This window comes from Rutidosis leptorrhynchoides, chromosome 10, assembly GCF_046630445.1.
Source record: "Rutidosis leptorrhynchoides isolate AG116_Rl617_1_P2 chromosome 10, CSIRO_AGI_Rlap_v1, whole genome shotgun sequence".
Taxonomy (NCBI): domain Eukaryota; kingdom Viridiplantae; phylum Streptophyta; class Magnoliopsida; order Asterales; family Asteraceae; genus Rutidosis; species Rutidosis leptorrhynchoides.
The window spans coordinates 3,948,013-3,969,599 of NC_092342.1; the positions used below are offsets into that span (position 1 = coordinate 3,948,013).

At 34.1% G+C, this 21,587-nt stretch overlaps 1 protein-coding gene across 1 annotated transcript; it reads left to right on the forward strand.

The window, feature by feature from the left end:
- Window positions 1-550: 550 nt before the first annotated feature.
- LOC139871830 (small ribosomal subunit protein eS4-like) lies at window positions 551-1,832 on the forward strand. The gene is made up of 4 exons (XM_071859575.1): window positions 551-665; window positions 752-932; window positions 1,057-1,154; window positions 1,231-1,832. Exons 1-4 carry the CDS (start codon window positions 609-611, stop codon window positions 1,660-1,662), a joined length of 768 nt encoding a protein of 255 aa, XP_071715676.1. The 5' UTR covers window positions 551-608; the 3' UTR covers window positions 1,663-1,832.
- The last annotated feature ends 19,755 nt before the right edge of the window (window positions 1,833-21,587 follow it).

The following is a 21,587-nucleotide window of genomic DNA, read 5'->3' on the forward strand; positions in this document are numbered from 1 at the left end:
ACTCACCGCAAAACGCAACCATGGTAAGTTCTACGCTTTCTCAACTATGTTCTGTTGATCTGATTAAGTTTGTCATTGTTGTATACTTTTATTATGTTGAAAGCATTTATTCATATAGTAACTAGCTAACTGATATATAAGTGATGTAGTTTCATATTCTTGATTGTTGGTTAAAAGCTTTTAAAACGGTTGTTATTGTCTGTAGATAGGTTGTTTAGTGTATGATTAATTTAATTGGCATCTGGAAAAGCTGTTAAATCTAATTTGTGACAATGGTTGTTATGAATTGTTGATATGTTGTTCAGGAGGTGTTTAATCGATTCATTTGGCATTAGAAAAGCTGTTAAAACTAATTTGTAACATCTTTTGGTTTTATGAGTTTAACAAGTTGTGCTTATGGGCTTTAGTTCATAATCTGTTGTGTTTGATACTATTGGCTATTTGCAAGTTCTATTTGTTCTTGAAGCTGTGAAATTAGTACAATGTTTTCTTGTCTGATGTTTATGTATGTAGGAGTTAAGTATCGTTTGTTGTTGCTATTAATTTAATAATTGGCTTAACTATCAAATTTGTTAATTGTTTTAAAGGCTAGAGGTTTGAAGAAACACATGAAGAGGCTCAATGCGCCAAAGCATTGGATGCTTGACAAACTTGGTGGTGCTTTTGTAAGTCAAATCTTTTTTATGTGTTTTCACGTCATTTTTCTTCTTCTGTAGTTATCACTATATTTCATTTTTTTAATGCCTGACAGGCTCCTAAACCATCATCTGGGCCTCACAAAGCTAGGGAATGCCTGCCTTTGATTCTCATTTTAAGGAATAGGCTGAAATACGCTTTGACTTATCGTGAGGTGCAATCAATTCTGATGCAACGTCATGTTCTTGTTGACAACAAGGTCCGGACCGACAAGACCTATCCGGCCGGATTCATGGGTTAGTATTCTTGTCACCTAACTGCAACTGCAACTGCAACAGTTGGTATTTTTGTAATCTAGTTTTATTATATTTTCCTGTATTTGCAAAGTTTTTTAATCACGTTGTGTTTTGTTTGTAACAGATGTTGTTTCCATCCCCAAGACCAACGAAAGCTTCCGCCTTTTATATGATACCAAAGGCCGATTCAGACTACACTCAATCAGGGATGAAGAATCAAAGGTTTGTAAACTTTTTGTAAACAATTTTAAAATTCTTTTTATCACCTTTTTTTTACTAATGAAACCTTTCTTTGCAGTTTAAGTTGTGCAAGGTTCGTTCTGTTCAGTTTGGTTCAAAAGGCATTCCATACATCAATACTTATGATGGACGTACCATCCGATACCCCGATCCTCTCATCAAGGCCAACGACACCATCAAGTTTGATCTGGAATCTCAAAAGATCGTCGATTTCATCAAGTTTGACGTCGGGAACGTTGTTATGGTAACTGGTGGAAGAAACACAGGTCGTGTTGGGATACTCAAGAACAGGGAGAAACATAAGGGAAGCTTCGAAACCGTACACATTCAAGATTCTACTGGTCATGAGTTTGCAACACGTCTAGGCAATGTGTTTACTCTTGGAAAGGGTTCAAAGCCATGGGTGTCCCTCCCCAAGGGTAAGGGTATTAAGTTGACCATTATCGAGGAAGCTAGGAAAAGGCAAGCTGCCAAAGAAGCTACTGCTTAGATCAGTTGATTTGACGAAAAGGTAATCATGTTTTGGCTTACTGATTCGTTGGTTGGAAGTTTATTTCGTCATTTCATTGTAGTACAATTTTGAATTCTGGTTGTGGTAGTCTTGTTACTGTTGGTTATAACGTGATAAACTTATCCTAAACAGCACCACCAGTTTACTTTTTCTGTTCTCTTTGCTTTTTTAGTTAAGGATATTTAGTAGTACTGTTTGGTTAAGTGTTGTGTTCTGCATTCTACTTATAAGTTTTTGCATATTAAGGGGTGTGTGTGTGTGTGTGTTCCATCTTTTTATCTGTGCTAGAGTTGCTATTAGTTTATTTAGGCTTAATTGAAAGGTTCTTTAGATAAAAAGCCCATCACATACCAGTTGATGCCATTATTGAGGATTTGAGGTTACTTTTAGATAGGTTACGTTTTAGTGTCTATTTAAGTTTGATAAAGTTAGAATTTTTATGAGTCTGGAGTTTGAATATAAAGGCGGGTTTGAACATACTTTTAAGTTAAAATGAAGTCGTCGTTGTCTTAGTTTCGACTGTTTGAAATGACTTTCTTGAGCTGTTGTCGTTGTCTTAGTTTCGACTGTTTGAAATGACTCTCTTGAGCTGTTGAACTCTTTGGTATCAGCTAAACTTGAAATGAACTTATAAAGGTAATTGATTGACCTTAACCTGAACCTTTCTAGCAACACAACATATATGGGTTCCTTCTGCAAACTACTCTTGAATTTTGTATCACATGAATTGAGTATAACAAAATGTTTTTACAAGATCTTTAAAGATTGTGGACCTGGAACTAAGACGAATTAGGAAAACTTACGCACGCTGACAAATTATAAGTAGGCTATGAAGTTATAACTTTCCAAAATAATGTGAAAATTGTGTTTTTTTGTTTGAAAATGTATATAAGATAAAGAATGGAGACATTGGCAGGTAAACTTAAAATAACAAAAGTTGGTTAAGAGAACATGCTTTATTACTTACCATTTTGACACTATCCCAATTACCTACCATGAGCAAGTCATAGTAGTGTGACACTATACTAAATTCCTACAATGAGTAAGTGATGTGTTAAACATGATCAAAGAAACTTCTTATTTACTTTGATTTGTTTCGATTCAGAACTCTTAAAAAAAAATACAAATATTCTGTCTTAACTTTTATTCATCATATAATCTATAAGTTATGTCATGTTTCAAGAAGTGAAACATTATGTTATGTTTCTAGACATCAATAATCTACAAGTTATGAACCCGCCTTTGTGGCCCATTGGTTCACCGCAGTTACCTTGTGTATTGGGAGGGTAGATGTCAGAGGTTCGATCCTCGTCTTCAAAGAAGTCCCTAGGAAGGTTTTACCGACCCGCATCAAGGAATTCACCCGATCCATATGGCCGTATAGATTGATGGATTTGGTCCCTGAAGTGCGAGACGGGTTTCCGCCCGAAAATGCGTGCTCGTGTAACAAATGATCGGGAAGGTGGTTAAGTCCCATCCGGATGATGAACAACCTTTAAAAAAATCTATTTATAAGTTTATGTATATCAAATAATACATTTGTATATTGAAGAATGGGTCCTACAACTTCATGGTATGAGTCAATATGACCTCTCATGTTACGTTTAACATGAGAGGACGATCTTTATCCGTATAGCAAAAGAAGATACATTTTAAGGTAAAGTTTTTAGAAGAAAGCACATTTTCACTATTGAAGCATAGGATTCTTCTATACCCTCTTATCATTATATGCTACTCCCTCGTTCTAAAAAAAATAGTTTTGTTGGACTTTTTGTTACGTTAAGATATAATAATGAATTGTTTAATTTGACATTCATTTAATATAGTTATAAAGTGTAACTAATAAATTAATTGATATATTTATGTTAAATTTTCAAAATTAAAAAGGACATAATTTAAATTTTAGTAATATTCTATGGTTATTTAAAAAAATGGGCAATAATTTTAGAAAACATAAAAATAGAAATGTAGAAAGTTTTTTTCTTCGAATGGATGGAGTAATTTTGTATTTGATATTTGATCAAACAAGTTATGAAGTAACGAAACCATATATCAATAAAAGAAATATAGATTAATAATAAACGTTGATCTCCTAGATGGATTCAAAAGATATATTTAATAATAATGGAGTAATGGTTAATAATATGACAACTAACACTTAATAACGGTTTCTTCTAATGTTACTGCTTAACTTTCCCCTTTTTTTTTCCTCCGATAATTTTAGGGCGATACTGGCGATTTTTTTACGATTCGAATTAAATCTTGCTGAATCATTCCCCTGGTTTATGTATCTCAATGGGCAAAAAGTCAGGGGGAAAAAAGAAACCTACGGCTGTCAATTCGCAAACTCTACCTAGGGCTCTACGCAATAGGACGATTGGGCAGGCGGAGTTTATTGATCCATTGGAAATTGAGGCGTCAATGAATGATGATTTGAAGCATACCTCGCCAGTGGCTGATAGTATTGATAAAGGAGATGAGGATAGCCGTACTAGGGTTTTTACGGCTTCAACGCCTGGACTGATTGAAGAAGATGGACATGACCATGTTAGTGTCCATAATGAATCATCTGATTCTGAGAAGGACTGTGTGCAGAATGAAACATGTTTTGGTACTGAATACAATCTTGAATTCCCTACTTTGAAAGATACACCTAAAAGTGGGAAATTTGATCCGCATAAGGAAGTGGGTGGTAATTTTTCTAATGAGGCTGTGGAGTCTGTTGTTGCCGAACCTTCTACTCTGCCTCAAAAGGTCTCATATAAGGCTGCTGTTAATGGCCAGCAAGGTAAACATACAGTTAACTTTCGTTTCGTTGAATCCACCAATGATACTGAGGATGACTATGATGTTGAGATTCCTTTGTCCTCTGTAATGGAAGCAACAGAGAGATATAACTACACTTTGTATGCGTATTTCTTAGGGAAACGTCTTGCTTACCCCGTTGTTAAAAATTACGTTATGAATGTGTGGCGTAAGTTTGGAATTGAGAAAACTATGATGAATTCCAAGGGTTTTTTCTTTTTCAAATTTACTAACGAAGAGGGTATGCGTGGTGTGCTAGAAGGTGGTCCATGGATTATTAGAACGATCCCGATTATACTAAACATATGGTCCCCTGACATGGTCTTAACGAAGGAAGAGTTAACCCGTGTCCCGGTATGGATTAAAATGCACGATGTTCCGTTAGCTGGATTCACGGAAGATGGCCTAAGTGTAATTGCTTCCAAAGTTGGTACTCCGTTGATGCTAGATTCTTATACTAGTACCATGTGTGCGGAATCATGGGGCCGACCCAACTATGCTAGGGCTATGGTGGAGGTGTCTGCTACAAAAGAATTGAAGGAAACTTTAAAGGTAGCTACCCCGAGTTTAAATGGCAAAGATAAAAAGATTAGCATCGTCAATGTAGAGTATGAATGGAAACCGCCCAGATGCTCGGCTTGTGCTGTTTTTGGTCATAAAGATACCCAATGCCCCAAAATGGTGTCTACCAAAGTGGATGTCCCGAAACAGGTTGATGGAGACGGCTTTGTGATTGTTGGTAAAATGAAAGATAATAATGTCAAGGCTGTTAAGTTTAAGGAAGGTTATGTTGTTGGAAGACCCAAACAAAAATTGATCTATCGACCAATTGGAAAGAAATCAGCTGATATGAATAAAAAAGTAAGTACTAGTGAACCTTCAATGCCTATTGTAAAAGATAATGTCTTTGGTGTACTGCATGATTTAGAAGATGACAACAATCTGGAGGACCATGGAAAAGCGAGTATAATAGGTGATGATAATCTTGTTGATGACATAAGTGATGTTGAGTGTAATGATGATGAAACATCTAGATTCATGGAACAAACGGTTGAGGGGGCAAGCACTCCCGGTTTACGTGTTTTCGATGTTTAGCTTTTCAACATGGAATATTCGGGGTTTGAACCAATCCCCGAAACAGAAAGAGGTTCAAGGTATTGTTGCTGAAAATAATCTATGCATGTGTGTAGTGCTGGAGTCTCATGTAGGGATTCAGATGCTTAGTAATATATGTAGTCGTGTTTTTCATAATTGGCAATGGCTGTCTAATCAGTCGTTATGTAATGGAGGCACTAGGATCATTCTTGGTTGGGATCCAAATATTGTGAGTTTCATTCTTATCTCGATGACTGATCAGGTGGTTCACGGGTTGGTGCGCATGTTATCGACACGAAAACAATTCTTTATATCGATTGTATATGCTCATAATTACTACATTACTCGTCGTGAATTGTGGATGAATCTTGACATGCATAAAAATATTGTGGGTGAGTATCCCTGGGTATTAATGGGTGATTTTAACGTGTCTCTAGATCTTCATGAATCAACCACAGGTGGTTCTCGGGTTACTATTGCTATGCGCGAATTTCGTGAGTGTGTAGACATGATTCAGGTTACGGATCTTAATCATACAGGTTTCGAGTTTACTTGGAATCAACGTCCTCAAACTTCCGATGGTGTTTTGAAGAAGATTGATAGAGTGCTAGTGAATGATGCATTCTTGAATGAATATGGTACCGCCTATGCTATCTTTCAACCATATCGTATCTCCGATCATTGTCCGGCAATTCTTAAGATCCCTTCAAATATAGTGAAGCGCCACAAGTCGTTTAAATTCTGTAATTTTATTGCTTATAAGGAGGGTTTTACTGATATCGTTTCGAAAGGCTGGAAGTGTGTTATAGTTGGTCATCGAATGTTTCAAGTTGTCAAGAAACTTCGCTCACTTAAGAAGCCTCTGCGTAAATTGCTACGAGAGAATGGTCACTTACATAAAAAAGTTCAAAGTCTAAAATTAGAACTTGATGAAATTCAAGCTGCTCTAGATCGAAATCCGCATTCTGTCGATCTCAGAGAAGAGGAAGGTTGTATATTACGTGCTTACACGGCTGCTATCCTTGATGAGGAGCGATTCCTAAAACAAAAAGCCAAAACTGAATGGTTGAAGGTTGGAGATTGCAACTCGCGATACTTCCATAAAGTCGTCAAGGGTAAAGCTAACAGAAATCGCATCTCGGCTATCATTGATTCTCAAAATAACGTGCTAGAAGGGAATGATATTCCGGAGGTGTTTCTAAATTATTACAAGGAATTTATTGGCACTAGTTCCCCAGTCTCGGCAATTGCTAATCCAGAGGGGTTGTTTACAAGGAAAATAAGTTCGAATAAAGCTTTGGATATGATCAGACCGATCTCAAATAATGAGGTAAAAAAAGCTATGTTTAATATTGGCAATAATAAATCGCCTGGCCCCGATGGTTATACTGCTGAGTTCTTCAAGTCTACCTGGGATATTGTGGGCGACGAGATTACGGTAGCGATTCAAGAATTTTTCAAGAATGGCCAATTATTGAATGAACTGAACCATACTGTCATTTCATTGATTCCTAAAGTTCAATCCCCGAGTCATGTTACCGACTACCGGCCGATTGCGTGTTGTAATGTCCTCTATAAATGTATTAGCAAAATCATTACGAATCGTATAAAAGACAGTTTGGAGGATATTGTAAGTATAAATCAATCAGCTTTTATCCCGGGCCGTCTTATATCTGATAATGTCTTACTTACTCAGGAGCTAATGAAGAATTATCACTTGTCGAAAGGAATTCCTAGGTGTGCCTTTAAAGTTGATATTCAGAAGGCGTATGATACAGTGGATTGGGATTTTTTGGAATGTATTTTATTCAGGTTTGGATTCCATAGGATGATGGTCAAGTGGATTATGAAGTGTGTTTCATCTGTATCGTATTCTATTAATATTAATGGGGAGCTTCACGGATACTTCAAAGGTAAACGTGGTCTCCGTCAGGGTGATCCACTGTCCCCATACCTGTTTACATTGGTGATGGAGGTGTTATCTCTTATGCTTGTTCGTAATTCGCTAACAATGAAAGGATTTAGATTTCACCCAAAATGTGAAGAGCAAAAGATTATTAACTTGTGTTTTGCAGATGATCTCTTTTTGTTCTCATATGCAGATGCTAACTCTGTCTCAGTTATTAGCGAGGCTTTGGAGGAATTTAAACAGGTGTCTGGGTTGGTTCCAAGTCTTCCGAAAAGCACGGTTTTCTTTGCTAATGTTACTCAAGCGGTTCAGAACCAGATTCTTACTTTGCTGCCTTTCGATGTTGGATCTCTTCCGGCAAAATACCTGGGTGTTCCTCTGGTCTCTACACGCTTGTATTATCAGGATTGCAAAGTTCTTGTGGATCGTGTCAGGATTAAAATTGGTGACTGGAAGAATAAGTTCTTGTCCTTTGCTGGGCGAGTTCAATTAATTACTTCTGTGATCTCTTCTATGCAGAGTTATTGGCAGTCCGTCTTCATTCTCCCTTGTGCTATTATTAAAGAAATAGAAGGTTTAATGCGGGGATTTTTATGGTGTCAAGGTGCTATGAAAAAAGGTAAAGCGAAAGTTAAATGGGATGATGTTTGTCTTCCGAAAGATGAAGGCGGTTTGGGGATCAAGAGATTGAAATATTGGAATTCTACGCTAATGATTAAGCATATTTGGAGAATTCTTACTCATAAAGAGTCTCTTTGGGTGCGTTGGATCCATTCTTATAGGCTTCGTGGTCGAAACTTTTGGGATATTCAAATCCCTCAGGATTCGAGCTGGAGTTGGCGCAAGTTACTCTCCATTCGTGAGAATATTCATGACCGGTTTATTCACAAGATCGAAGATGGTAGCATCACATCTGTCTGGTTCGATATTTGGTCTGATTTTGGACCTTTAATTTCTGTCATTTCTCGTCGTGATCTGTTCCATGCAGGTTTGCGAAGTGACTTATGTGTGCGCGATTTTCGGGGTCAAAATGGGTGGAGGTGGCCAAATGGTTGGTTAGTGAGGTTCCCTATCTTGGCAGCCATTCCTTATTCTCCTAGCTCTAATTGCCCAGATATTGTTCAATGGAGGGATAATGATGGTTCTCTTCGTGATTTTTCGGTTAATGTAGTATGGGAATCGATAAGACCTCATTCAGTTTTGGCGGATTGGTTCTCGATTGTTTGGCATGCATTCTGCATTCCAAAACATGCTTTTATTCTATGGTTATTGATGGGTCAACGATTGAAGACTCAGGATCGACTGAAGCATTGGGAGACTCATGGTACAGATCCTATTTTGTGTCCTCTATGCAAGCAGGTACCCGACACTCATGACCATTTATTTTTCTCTTGTGTGTACTCATATGTTGTTTGGGATTTGGTAAAAAGACACATTGATCTTCCATTTATGTGTAATGGCTGGAAGGATATTTCGGGTTTAATTGGTCCGTTTTCATCTCGTCGTCAGGCAAGATTTGTGATTACTAAGTTGTTGTTTGCAAGCTCCGTTTACTTTGTTTGGCAAGAAAGAAATGCTAGATTATTCAACAAGCGACCACGGACGAGTGAGCAACTATATCATATCATTGTCTCTACAGTGCGCTTGAAATTAATGTCGCTAAAGTGGAAAAGGACGGCCTATGTGCTTCGAATGAAAGAAAATTGGAAAATTCCGTAATTTTTCCTTTGTTGTTTTTCGAGCTGATGATGCTCTTGGTGCGTTAGTTGTAATTTTGTTCAACTTTGTTGGATGTTCGAGGGGCTATAGGGCATGTCCTATAGTCGTTGTGCTCTTTTGTTCATATTTATTTTAATAAATTTCACCGGGTGAAAACCCTTTTACCCAAAAAAAAAAAAAAAAAAAATAACGGTTTCTTCTACTCTAATATATAGAACATTTATATATTATATATGATTGCTTTAATATAAGATCATTCATTCATTCTATTTATTTTGTGAAAAGTACATGTCTTGTGTGCAAAGAGTTGGACTTACAAACACCAAATGCCAAAAGAAAAACCAACAAACCGATTGACCAAACCCATCACTACCTTCTAGTAATCATTTATTTTTCTTAGAATCATGAGCCACAAGAACAATTAAGCAAACAATGCCAAAATAATTTCCTACTCGAATTGTCTATTCTCCTTCCAAATAAGCTCATTGGGCATATTCCCATTGTTGCATTTTGGTGTGCAATCCAAATTACCTCATATTAATTGAGAATGTAACTTATAACCCCTTTTTATTTGAGTAAAGAATAATTCTATGTAATAATTATTTTGAAAAAACATGTTTCAACCTTTTTAATAATATAAAGGCTAATCCACTTCGTTATAAAACGTTATCTATCAATTCCATGACTAACATGAAATAGGTAAATCGTATCTCCAGTTTGAGCTACTCTAAAGTTTAAAACATTTATAAATGAATCAGTAAGACTCCTGCATTTTTAATATTTAGAAACATCTTAAGAGTTAGTATAATCTCATATAGTAAAATTTGAAACATTAGGCTTCTTGTCTCTTTGGGTGTTAGTTTCTTCTTTGTCCTTTGTTATTTGTGTTGTTGAAACTAAACATTTTATTAAATATATTAAAAAATACACACTCAAACACATATATAATGAGTGAGGTGTTGAAGTTGACTTAAGAGTTGTGGAAAATGGGGAGGTGGAATAACTGGTATTGCTTCAAATACACAAAACCCTTTCTTTCATCAACTAAAGGGCTACTTTTCAAGTTAAGATCATGTCTTACAAACAAAGCTAAAGGTAATTAAACACATTATTTAATCTCTCTTTTCAACACTTCTATTTAATATTTATATTTATATTTATTATATGTATTTATAACAGTTTAACTGTAAATGCAGGGCACAAGAATGGGCTGGTGAGTATTTACAAAGATATGGAGGCTTGTGAAGGATATGAAGACATACAAGTCATGTGGGAGATGATTCATTCTTCTTCTTCTTATCCAACAGAACCCAAAAATATCAAACAAAACGATAAATCACCTTATTGGAGATTTTGTTTCGCTACAACAACTTAGCTCAAATTCATCAGTCACAGTTTTTACATCTTTTACATATGTTATTTATCTTAATAAATGAGAATAGTAAGGATAATTTACACCATCATGAACATGTACTTGAGAGACATATCGTGGTACACACATAGAACTTATGTGTTCATTATAAGTGTTTTAATTGACTCCTATGATAACTTGAAGATGGTTGTTTAATACATATGCACCAGGATGACATGTCGAATCTACAACTCTACCCAATATATATTAATGATTAAGCGCTAAATAAATCAAAATCTAAAAATGTTTAATAGTTTTGATTGAAGTTGATCCTCATGGACAAATAACATGATAAATTATTTTGAAAGAACACTCTAAATAATGTATTAACTTTTTAGATGAATAATAATAGAATATAGTTGCTTGATAATGGTTTTTAATACAGTTTAAGAAGTACATTAAAGAAAAATTAAAAAAGACGAATGGTTAAAAGAGTATTTCGAATTCATCGATGAACAATTCAACAATTATTTCATGTTAAATAGTTTAGGATTCAGTGTTGAATTATTTAATTTAAAACCTCTACAAATTTAAATTTAACATTTCCACATCTACTTAAGATCCAATTTAAATTCGACGTTAATTTAAAACATCTACAAATTACCTTATTGGGTTTTATTTCTGCAGACATACAAACATTTTTGTAGCAAACTGTTTGTTTTTCAAAAGACATAAATGCTTCTAACCAGTGCATGCAAAACATAAAAAACAAGTAAACCCGAGGAACTAAAGCACGGTCTCCACTAGCACATTCGAGTAATTTGTGAACACTGTGAAATGTTCATGTGGATTGATTTTGAAATCATGAACACCTTTTGAGATTTATAATATTATAATTGCAAAAATCAGACCGTCAAAACACTTCCTTCCACAATTTCGGTTATATGGTCCCAAGATCATATCGACATCTGAGCGCGTGGAGATAGATATTACTGCCTATACAAGGTATTTTTCTTTTTCACAGAAGTCCTTTGAGAACATTTTCTACATCAAATCGAACTTGGTAAAACTTCACCAACTTGATATTTGAAATCCCCCCCCCCCCCCCCCCCCCCCCCCCCCCCAATTATTGTGCCTTAAAGCTTTTACCGTGTATTGCTATGCGTCTTCAATTATTAAGTTAGTGAGTCCAGCCAACATAGAAGGCTCAATAAGGAAGTCCAACCCTACAAGAACATTACTACTTAGTATAGTATATTTATATAAAAGATTTTGCTAACGACTGTAGTGATCCGAAATTTTTCATGATTATATATTATATGAGATTAATATTTACATGATTAAATGTTTCCAACATGTTAAGCAATCAAACTTGTTAAGACTTGATTAATTGAAACGGATTTTGTGTTAACATTTGACCACCCAGTTTGTCCGATGATTCACGAACGTTATAACTTGTATATGACATGATATTATATATATATATGAACATATATATATGTTTAACATGATGAAATGATAAGTAAGTATCTTATTATGTATATTAACAATGAACCTTATACGTAAAACAAGACTACTAACCTAAGAAATTCAAAACGATATCTATACGTAACGATTATCGTTGTAATAACGTCTTAATATTTATATATCATATTAAGATATATTAGTACATCATGTTATCATAATAATGTAATAATTTAACACCTCATTTGATATAATAAACAATGGGTTAACAACATTAATTAAGATCGTTAACTTGTAACGACTAACGATGACTTAACGACTCAGTTAAAATGTATATACATGTAGTGTATTAATATGTATTGGTACACTTTTGAAAGACTTCAAGACACTTATCAAATTACTTCTACTTATCAAAAATGCTTACAATTACATTCTCATTCATTTTCATCAACAATTCTACTCGTATGCACCCGTATTCATACTTGTACAATACCCAGCTTCTAGATGTATTTACTATTGGTATATACACTTCATGATCAGCTCTTAGCAGTCCTTGTGAGTCGCCAACACATGTGGGAACCATAATTTGGCAACTAGCATGAAATATATAACAAAACAACAAACTAATGGAGCCTATATTGACTCCATTCTTTCACGTGAAAGAGCACACACAAACACACTTTCATTTTCAACTTTCATACATCAAATTAATCTCTCTCTTGTTCTTTCATTATGTTCTAAGTTTTCTTCATCATTTTCTTCATAATCTACATCAATCTAGCTCATAAATCCTAACCTATATCAACTTATAAAACAACTACTCAAGAAAACTTCAAGAACACTTTCAAGTTTGCAAGTCTACTTCCAAGCTTTCTAATCCATTCCAAGTAATCATCCAAGATCAAGAAACCTTTGTTATTTACAGTAGGTTATCTTTCTTATTCAAGGTAATACTCATATTCAAACTTTTTTTTTCAATTTCTATAACTATAAATTATCTTAATTCGAGTAAAAATCTTACTTGAACTTGTTTTCGTGTCATGATTCTACTTCAAGAACTTTCAAGCCATCCAAGATCCTTTGAAGCTAGATCATTTCTTGTCACTTCCAGTAGGTTTACCTACTATAGTTGAGGTAGTAATGATGTTCATAACATCATTAGATTCATATATATATATATATATATATATATATATATATATATATATATATATATATATATATATATATATATATATATAACTATCTTATTCGAAGATTTAAACTTGTAATCACTAGAACATAGTTTAGTTAATTCTAAACTTGTTCGCAAACAAAGTTAATCCTTCTAACTTAATTTTTAAAATCAACTAAAAACATGTTCTATATCTATATGATATGCTAACTTAATGAATTAAAACATGGAAACACGAAGAACACCGTAAAACCGGACATACGCCGTCGTAGTGAAACCGGGGGCTGTTTTGGGTTAGATAGTTAAAAACTATGATAAACTTTGATTTAAAAGTTGTCCTTCTGGGAAAATGATTTTTATTATGAACATGAAACTATATCCAAAAATCATGGTTAAACTCAAAGTGGAAGTATGTTTTTCAAAATGGTCATCAAGACGTCATTTTTTCGACTGAAATGACTACCTCTACAAAAACGACTTGTAACCTGTATTTCCGACTATAAACCTATACTTTTTCTGTTTAGTTTCATAAAATACAGTTCAATATGAAACCATAGCAAGTTGATTCACTCAAAACGGATTTAAAACGAAGAAGTTATGGGTAAAACAAAATTGGTTAAAAATGGTTAATTTAACTACGGGATGAATTGACAAAAATCTATACTAACCATATCCTAACTAACTTATATTGTATTGTACATGTATTCTAACATATATTATGTAATCTTGATAGACCATAGACACGTATACTATGTTTTGACATATCATATCGACGTCATATATATATATTATTTGGAACAACCATAGACACTCTATATGCGGTAATGTTCGAGTTACCTATACAGGGTTGAGGTTGATTCCAAAATAATATATATACTTAGAGTTGTGATAGAGTCTGAGACTTGTATACACTGGGTCGTGGATTGATTCGAGATAATAGATATTGATTTATTTCTGTACTACTAACTGTGGACAACTAACTGTGGACTACGAACGTTGGACTGTTAACTTAACAAACTTAAATCGTTAAAACATAATAAAACATATTGTGAATATATTTCGATCATACTTTAATATATATGTATATATTTGTTATAGGTTCGTGAATCAACCCGTGGCCAAGTCTTATTTTCCGACGAAGTGAAAATACGTGAAAGTGAGTTATAGTCCCACTTTTAAAATCTAATATTTTTGGAATGAGAATACATGCAGGTTTTATAAATGTTTTACAAAATAGACACAAGTACTTAAAACTACATTCTATGGCTGGATTATTAAACCGAATATGCCCCTTTTAGTCTGGTAATCTAAGAATTAGGGAACAGACACCCTAATTGACGCGAATCCTAAAGATAGATATATCGGGCCCAACGAGCCCCATCCAAAGTACCAGATGCTTTAGTACTTCGAATTTATCATGTTCGAAGGTTGTCCCGGAATGATGGGGATATTCTATATGCATCTTGTTAAGGTCGGTTATCAGGTGTTCACCATATGAATGATTTTTATGCAGATTGCTATATGCATGCATGTTGTTTATGAGAAATGGAAATATGAAATCTTGTGGTCTATTATTACAATTTGATAAATATATAGGTTAAACCTATAACTCACCAACATTTTTGTTGACGTATAAAGCATGTTTATTCTCAGGTGATTATTAAGAGCTTCCGTTGTTGCATGCTAAATAAAGTCAAGATTGGAGTCTGCATGCTTGTATAATATTGTTTTAAAACTGCATTCGAAGACTTAAGTTGATGTGTAATATTATTGTAAACCATTATGTAATGGTCGTTTGAAAACGCTATATTTTAGATTACCATTATTTGATAATCGTCGTAATGTTTTTAAACCTTTATCGATAAAATAAAGGTTATGGTTTGTTTTAAAAATCGAATGCAGTCTTTGAAAAACGTCTTATATAGAGGTCAAAACCTCGCAACGAAATCAATTAATATGAAACGTTTATAATCAATATGAACGAGACATTTCAGTTGGTATCCGAGCGTTGGTCTTAGAGAACCAGAAATTTGCATTAGTGTGTCTAACCAAGTTTGTTAGGATGCATTAGTGAGTCTGGACTTCAACCGTGTTTACTTGAAAAACGATTGCTTAACATTTTTTGTTGAAAACTATATATTGTAAACATGTAAATATTATGTGATATGTTAATCGCTTAACGTGTTTGATATTGTGTGATAGATGTCTACCTCTAGTACAAATCCCATCGACTCACCTAATAATAATGAAGAGTCGAATATATTTTGGGAGGATTCACAAATTCCCGAAGAGGAACCGAAAGAAGAGGAACCGGAAGAAGAGGAACCGGAAGAAGAGGAACCGGAGGAGGAAATATTAGAAACCACAGAAAAACAGATAAATAAAAGAAAATCCTCAAACAATGGACCAAAGTTAAAATTGGTCAATGGTGTTTCCGTCGAGGAAGCAAAATATTGGGAAAATTACCAATTTTCTGATGAATCGAATCCCGATGAGGATTCCGATGATGTTATAGAAATTACCCCGACCCAATTTGAAAAAGCAAAAGAAAACAATAAGGGAAAAGGTATCAAAATAGAGAAATCTAATTCCAACCCCGATGAACTTTATGTTAACATGAAATATCCCGATGGGAAATACCGTCAACACCCGTATTTCTTAAGTTTTAACTATAACCGGGGGACATCTAAGCCACCAGGCTTTTCTAAACTATTTGTGAAAACAACGGCTCGTATTAGAGGAACATTGTATATCCCTAGGAAATTAGCGAAACGAACCAAGTCTGAAGAGGAAGAAACAAGTGAGTCAGAATGAAGAGTAGTAATCATGTTGTGTAATATATGTTTGTAGTGTGCTTGTACTTTGATGATATATGTAAAAATTGCTTGTATTGTTTGTTAATTATCTTTTAAAAATCTAATCCTTGTCTATTTTACAGTATAAAATACACAATGGACGTTAAGAATAGACAACCAAAAATTTTAGAAGACCTACCAGGGGATATGATTGATGAAATCTTGTCTAGAGTCGGTCAGAATTCATCGGCATAATTATTTACGGTGAAATTAGTTTGTCGAACATTTGAAAGACGTTCCAGGCATGCCTTAGTTTATAAAAGGCTTTCCTTTGAAAGATGAGGTATATCACATTGGGGAGACCTTAAGTTACGCCGTGTTTTCTTTAAGGCATTAAGTGCGGGGAACCCAAATGCAATTTTACGCTACGGGTTGAGAGCCTATTTTGACTCCACATATCCCAACATAGGACTTTGTTCTTTAGAAAGAGCTTCCAACATGCAACTTAAAGAAGCATGTTATACTTACGGGTTAGTGATGTTCGCTTCTCACCAAATTGAGAAAAAGAACATCGGATAGCAACTGTTAAATAAAACATTCCCACAAGTGACAGATTCGGTAGTTGGAGTGAGAGACAAGGTTTTTAGATTATTACGGGGCTGTTGGGCATTACGTAACCCTCGTCCTTTTGACGACGTTACAACATGCTGTCTTGCCAACGACCACAACGGTTATTTTCAACAAGACCAAGGATGGGAAATAGTGAAATGTCCCGTTCATATTGATTATAAACATTCCATATTAATTGATTTCGTTGCGAAGTTTTGACCTCTATATGAGACGTTTTTCAAAGACTGCATTCGTTTTAAAAAAAACAAACCATAACCTTTATTTTATCGACAAGGTTAAAAGGACATCACCTAGATTATCCAGAATGATAATCTAAAAATATATCACACTTACACACTACCAATACATATTGGTTTACAATATTAATATGTTACAACAAAGTAAATCTCGAATGCAGTTTTAAACAATATTATACAAGCATGCTGACACCAAATCTTGTCCTTATTTTAGCATGCAACAGCGGAAGCTCTTAATAATCACCTGAGAATAAACATGCTTTAAACGTCAACAAAAATGTTGGTGAGTTATAGGTTTAACCTATATTTATCAAATCGTAATAATAGACCACAAGATTTCATATTTCAATATACATCCCATACATAGAGATAAAAATCATTCATATGGATTGAACACCTGGTAACCGATATTAACAAGATGCATATAAGAATATCCCCTATCATTCCGGGACATCCATCGGACATGATAAAACAACATCGAAGTACTAAAGCATATGCTACCACGGATGGGGTTTGTTGGGCCCAATAGATCTATCTTTTGGATTCGCGTCAATTAGTAGACTGGTTTACTAATTCTTAGGTTACCAAGTAAAAAGGGGCATATTCGGCTTCGATCGTTCAACCATAGAAAGTAGTTTCATGTACTTGTGTCTATTTTGTGAAACATTTATAAAGCTGCTTGTATTCTCATCCCAAAAATATTAGATTTTAAAAGTGGGACTATAACTCACTTTCACAGATTTTTAATTCGTCGGGAAGTAAGACTTGGCCACGGGTCAATTCACGAACCTATAACAAATATGTACATATATATCAAAGTATGTTCAAAATATATTTACAACATTTTTAATACGTTTTAATGTTTTAAGTTTATTAAGTCAGCCATCCTCGTTAGTAACCTACAACTAGTTGTCCACAGTTAGATATACAGAAATAAATTGATATATATATCTTGAATTAATCCACGATCCAGTGTATACACGTCTCAGGCTAGATCACAACTCAAAGTATATATATATTTGGAATCAACCTCAACCCTGTATAGCTAACTCCAACATTACTGCATATAGAGTGTCTATAGTTGTTCCAAATAATATATATACATGGGTCGATATGATATGTCAAAACATTTGCATACGTGTCTATGGTATCCCAAGATTACATAATATATTAGAATACATGTATAATACAATATGAGTTAGCTAGGATATGATTAATATAGATTTGTTACCAATTTTCACGTAGCTACAACAAGAAAAATTATCCAATCTTGTTTTACCCATAACTTCTTCGTTTCAAATCCGTTTTGAGTGATTCAAGTTGCTATGGTTTCATATTGAACTAAAGTTTATGAATATAAGTAGAAAAAGTATAAGTTTATAGTCGGAAATACAGGTTACAAGTCATTTTTGTAAAGGTAGTCATTTCAGTCGAAAGAACGACGTCTAGATGACCATTTTGGAAAACATACTTCCACTTTGAGTTTAACCATGATTTTTGGATATAGTTTCATGTTCATAATAAAAATCATTTTCCCAGAAGAACAACTTTTAAATCAAAGTTTATCATAGTTTTTAATTAACTAACCCAAAACAGCCCGCGGTGTTACTACGACGGCGTATATCCGGTTTTACGGTGTTTTTCGTGTTTTCAGGTTTTAAATCATTAAGTTAGCATATCATATAGATATAGAACATGTGTTTAGTTGATTTTAAAAGTCAAGTTAGAAGGATTAACTTTTGTTTGCGAACAAGTTTAGAATTAACTAAACTATGTTCTAGTGATTACAAGTTTAAACCTTCGAATAATGTAGTTTTATATATATGAATCGAATGATGTTATGAACATCATTACTACCTCAGGTTTTGTAGATAAACCTACTAGAATTGAGAAAAACAGATCTAGCTTCAAAGGATCCTTGGATGGCTTGAAAATTCTTGAAGCAAAATCATGACACGAAAACAAGTTCAAGTAAGATTTTCACTCGAAATAAGATTCTTAAAGTTATAGAAATTGAATCAAAGTTTGAATATGAGTATTACCTTATATTAGAAAGATATCTTACTGTAAATAAGAAAGATTTCTTGAGGTTGGATGATCACTCAAAGTGGATTTGCAAGATTGGAAGTAAGTTAGCAAACTTGAAAGTGTTGTTGGTGTGTTCTTGAGTAGTTGTTTTATAACTTGATTTATGTATGGATTTATGAACTAGATTGAGCTAGATTTTGTTGAAGATGATGAAGAACACTTAAAACAAAGGAAGAACACTTGAGAGAGAGTAATTTTATTCAAGAAAATTAAAATGAAAATGTGTTTGTGAGTACTCTCATTCACGTGAATTAGGGGTGGCAATATAGTATTCATTAGTTTTTAATCTTGTGAGATATTTCATGATAGATGTTAAATGATGGTTCCCACATGGTTAGGTGACTCACATGGGCTGCTAAGAGCTGATCATTGAAGTGTATATACCAATAGTAAATACATTTAGAAGCTGGGTATTGTACGAGTACGGATACGGGTGCATACGAGTAGAATTGTTGATGAAAATGAATGAGGATGTAATTGTAAGCAGTTTTGTAAAGTAGAAGTACTTTGATAAGTGTCTTGAAGTCTTTCAAAAGTGTATGAATACATATTAAAATACTACATGTATATACATTTTAACTGAGTCGTTAAGTCATCGTTAGTCGTTACATGTAAATGTTGTTTTGAAACTTTTAAGTTAACGATCTTGTTAAATGTTGTTAACCCATTGTTTATTATATCTAATGATATGTTAAATTATTATATTATCATAAAAATATGATGAATTAATATATATTAATATGATATATATACATTTAAATGTCGTTACAACGATAATCGTTACATATATGTTTTGTTTCGAAACCCTTAAGTTAGTAGTCTTGTTTTTACATATGTAGTTCATTGTTAATACACTTAATGATATGGTTACTTATCATTTATCATGATTAAACATAGTGTATCAATATCTTAATATGATTCATATGTATTTAGTAAGACGTTGTTATAACGATAATCGTTATATATATCGTTTTCGAGTTTCTTAATTCAATAGTCTCATTTTTATGTATATAACTCATTGTTAAAATACCTAATGAGATAATTAATTATCATAATATCATGTTAACTATATATATATATCCATATATATGTCATCATATAGCTTTTACAGGTTTTAACGTTCGTGAATCACCGGTCAACTTGGGTGGTCAATTGACTATATGAAACCTATTTTAATTAATCAAGTCTTAACAAGTTTGATTGCTTAACATGTTGGAAACACTTAATTATGTAAATAACAATTTCATTTAATATATATTAACATGGAAAAGTTCGGGTCACTACAGTACCTACCCGTTAAATAAATTTCGTCCCCAAATTTTAAGCAGTTGAAGGTGTTGACGTATCTTCTGAAAATAGGTGCGGGTATTTCTTCTTCATCTGATCTTTTCGTTCCCAAGTGAACTCAGGTCCTCTACGAGCATTCCATCGAACCTTAACAATTGGTATATTGTTTTTCTTAAGTCTTTTAACCTTACAATCCATTATTTCAACGGGTTCTTCGATGAATTGAAGTTTTTCGTTGATTTGGATTTCGTCTAACGGAATAGTGAGATCTTCTTTAGCAAAACATTTCTTCAAATTCGAGACGTGGAAAGTGTTATGTACAGCTGCGAGTTGTTGAGGTAACTCAAGTCGGTAAGCTACTGGTCCGACACGATCAATAATCTTGAATGGTCCAATATAACTTGGATTTAATTTCCCTCGTTTACCAAATCGAACAATACCTTTCCAAGGTGCAACTTTAAGCATGACCATCTATCCAATTTCAAATTCTATATCTTTTCTTTTAATGTCAGCGTAGCTCTTTTGTCGACTTTGGGCGGTTTTCAACCGTTGTTGAATTTGGATGATCTTCTCGGTAGTTTCTTATATTATCTCCGGACCCGTAATCTGTCTATCCCCCACTTCACTCCAACAAATCAGAGACCTGCACTTTCTACCATAGAGTGCTTCAAACGGCCCCATCTCAATGCTTGAATGGTAGCTGTTGTTGTAGGAAAATTCTGCTAATGGAAGGTGTCGATCCCAACCATTTTCAAAATCAATAACACATGCTCGTAGCATGTCTTCAAGCGTTTGTATCGTCCTTTTGCTCTGCCCATCAGTTTGTGGATGATAGGCAGTACTCATGTCTAGACGAGTTCCTAATGCTTGCTGTAATATCTGCCAGAATCTTGAAATAAATCTGCCATCCCTATCAGAGATAATAGAGATTGGTATTCCATGTCTGGAGACGACTTTCTTAAAATACAATTGTGCTAACTTTTCCATCTTGTCATCTTCTCTTATTGGTAGGAAGTGTGCTGATTTGGTGAGACGATCAACTATTACCCAAATAGTATGAAAATCACTTGCAGTCCTTGGAAATTTAGTGATGAAATCCACGGTAATGTTTTCCAATTTTCATTCCGGGATTTCGGGTTGTTGAAGTAGACCTGATAGTTTTTGATGATCCGCTTTTATCTTAGAACACGTCAAACATTCTCCTACGTATTTAGCAACATCGGCTTTCATACCCGGCCACCAAAAATGTTTCTTGAGATCCTTGTACATCTTCCCCGTTCCAGGATGTATTGAATATCTGGTTTTATGAGCTTCTCTAAGTACCATTTCTCTCATATCTCTAAGTTTTGGT

Excerpts from the sequence above, each read along its gene's own strand:
- LOC139871830 (XM_071859575.1), top strand. The coding sequence starts at position 609 with ATGAAGAGGCTCAATGCGCCAAAGCATTGGATGCTTGACAAACTTGGT. Across the intron at positions 933-1,056 it reads CTATCCGGCCGGATTCATGG|ATGTTGTTTCCATCCCCAAG; the intron begins GTTAGTATTCTT and ends TGTTTGTAACAG. Across the intron at positions 1,155-1,230 it reads TCAGGGATGAAGAATCAAAG|TTTAAGTTGTGCAAGGTTCG; the intron begins GTTTGTAAACTT and ends CTTTCTTTGCAG.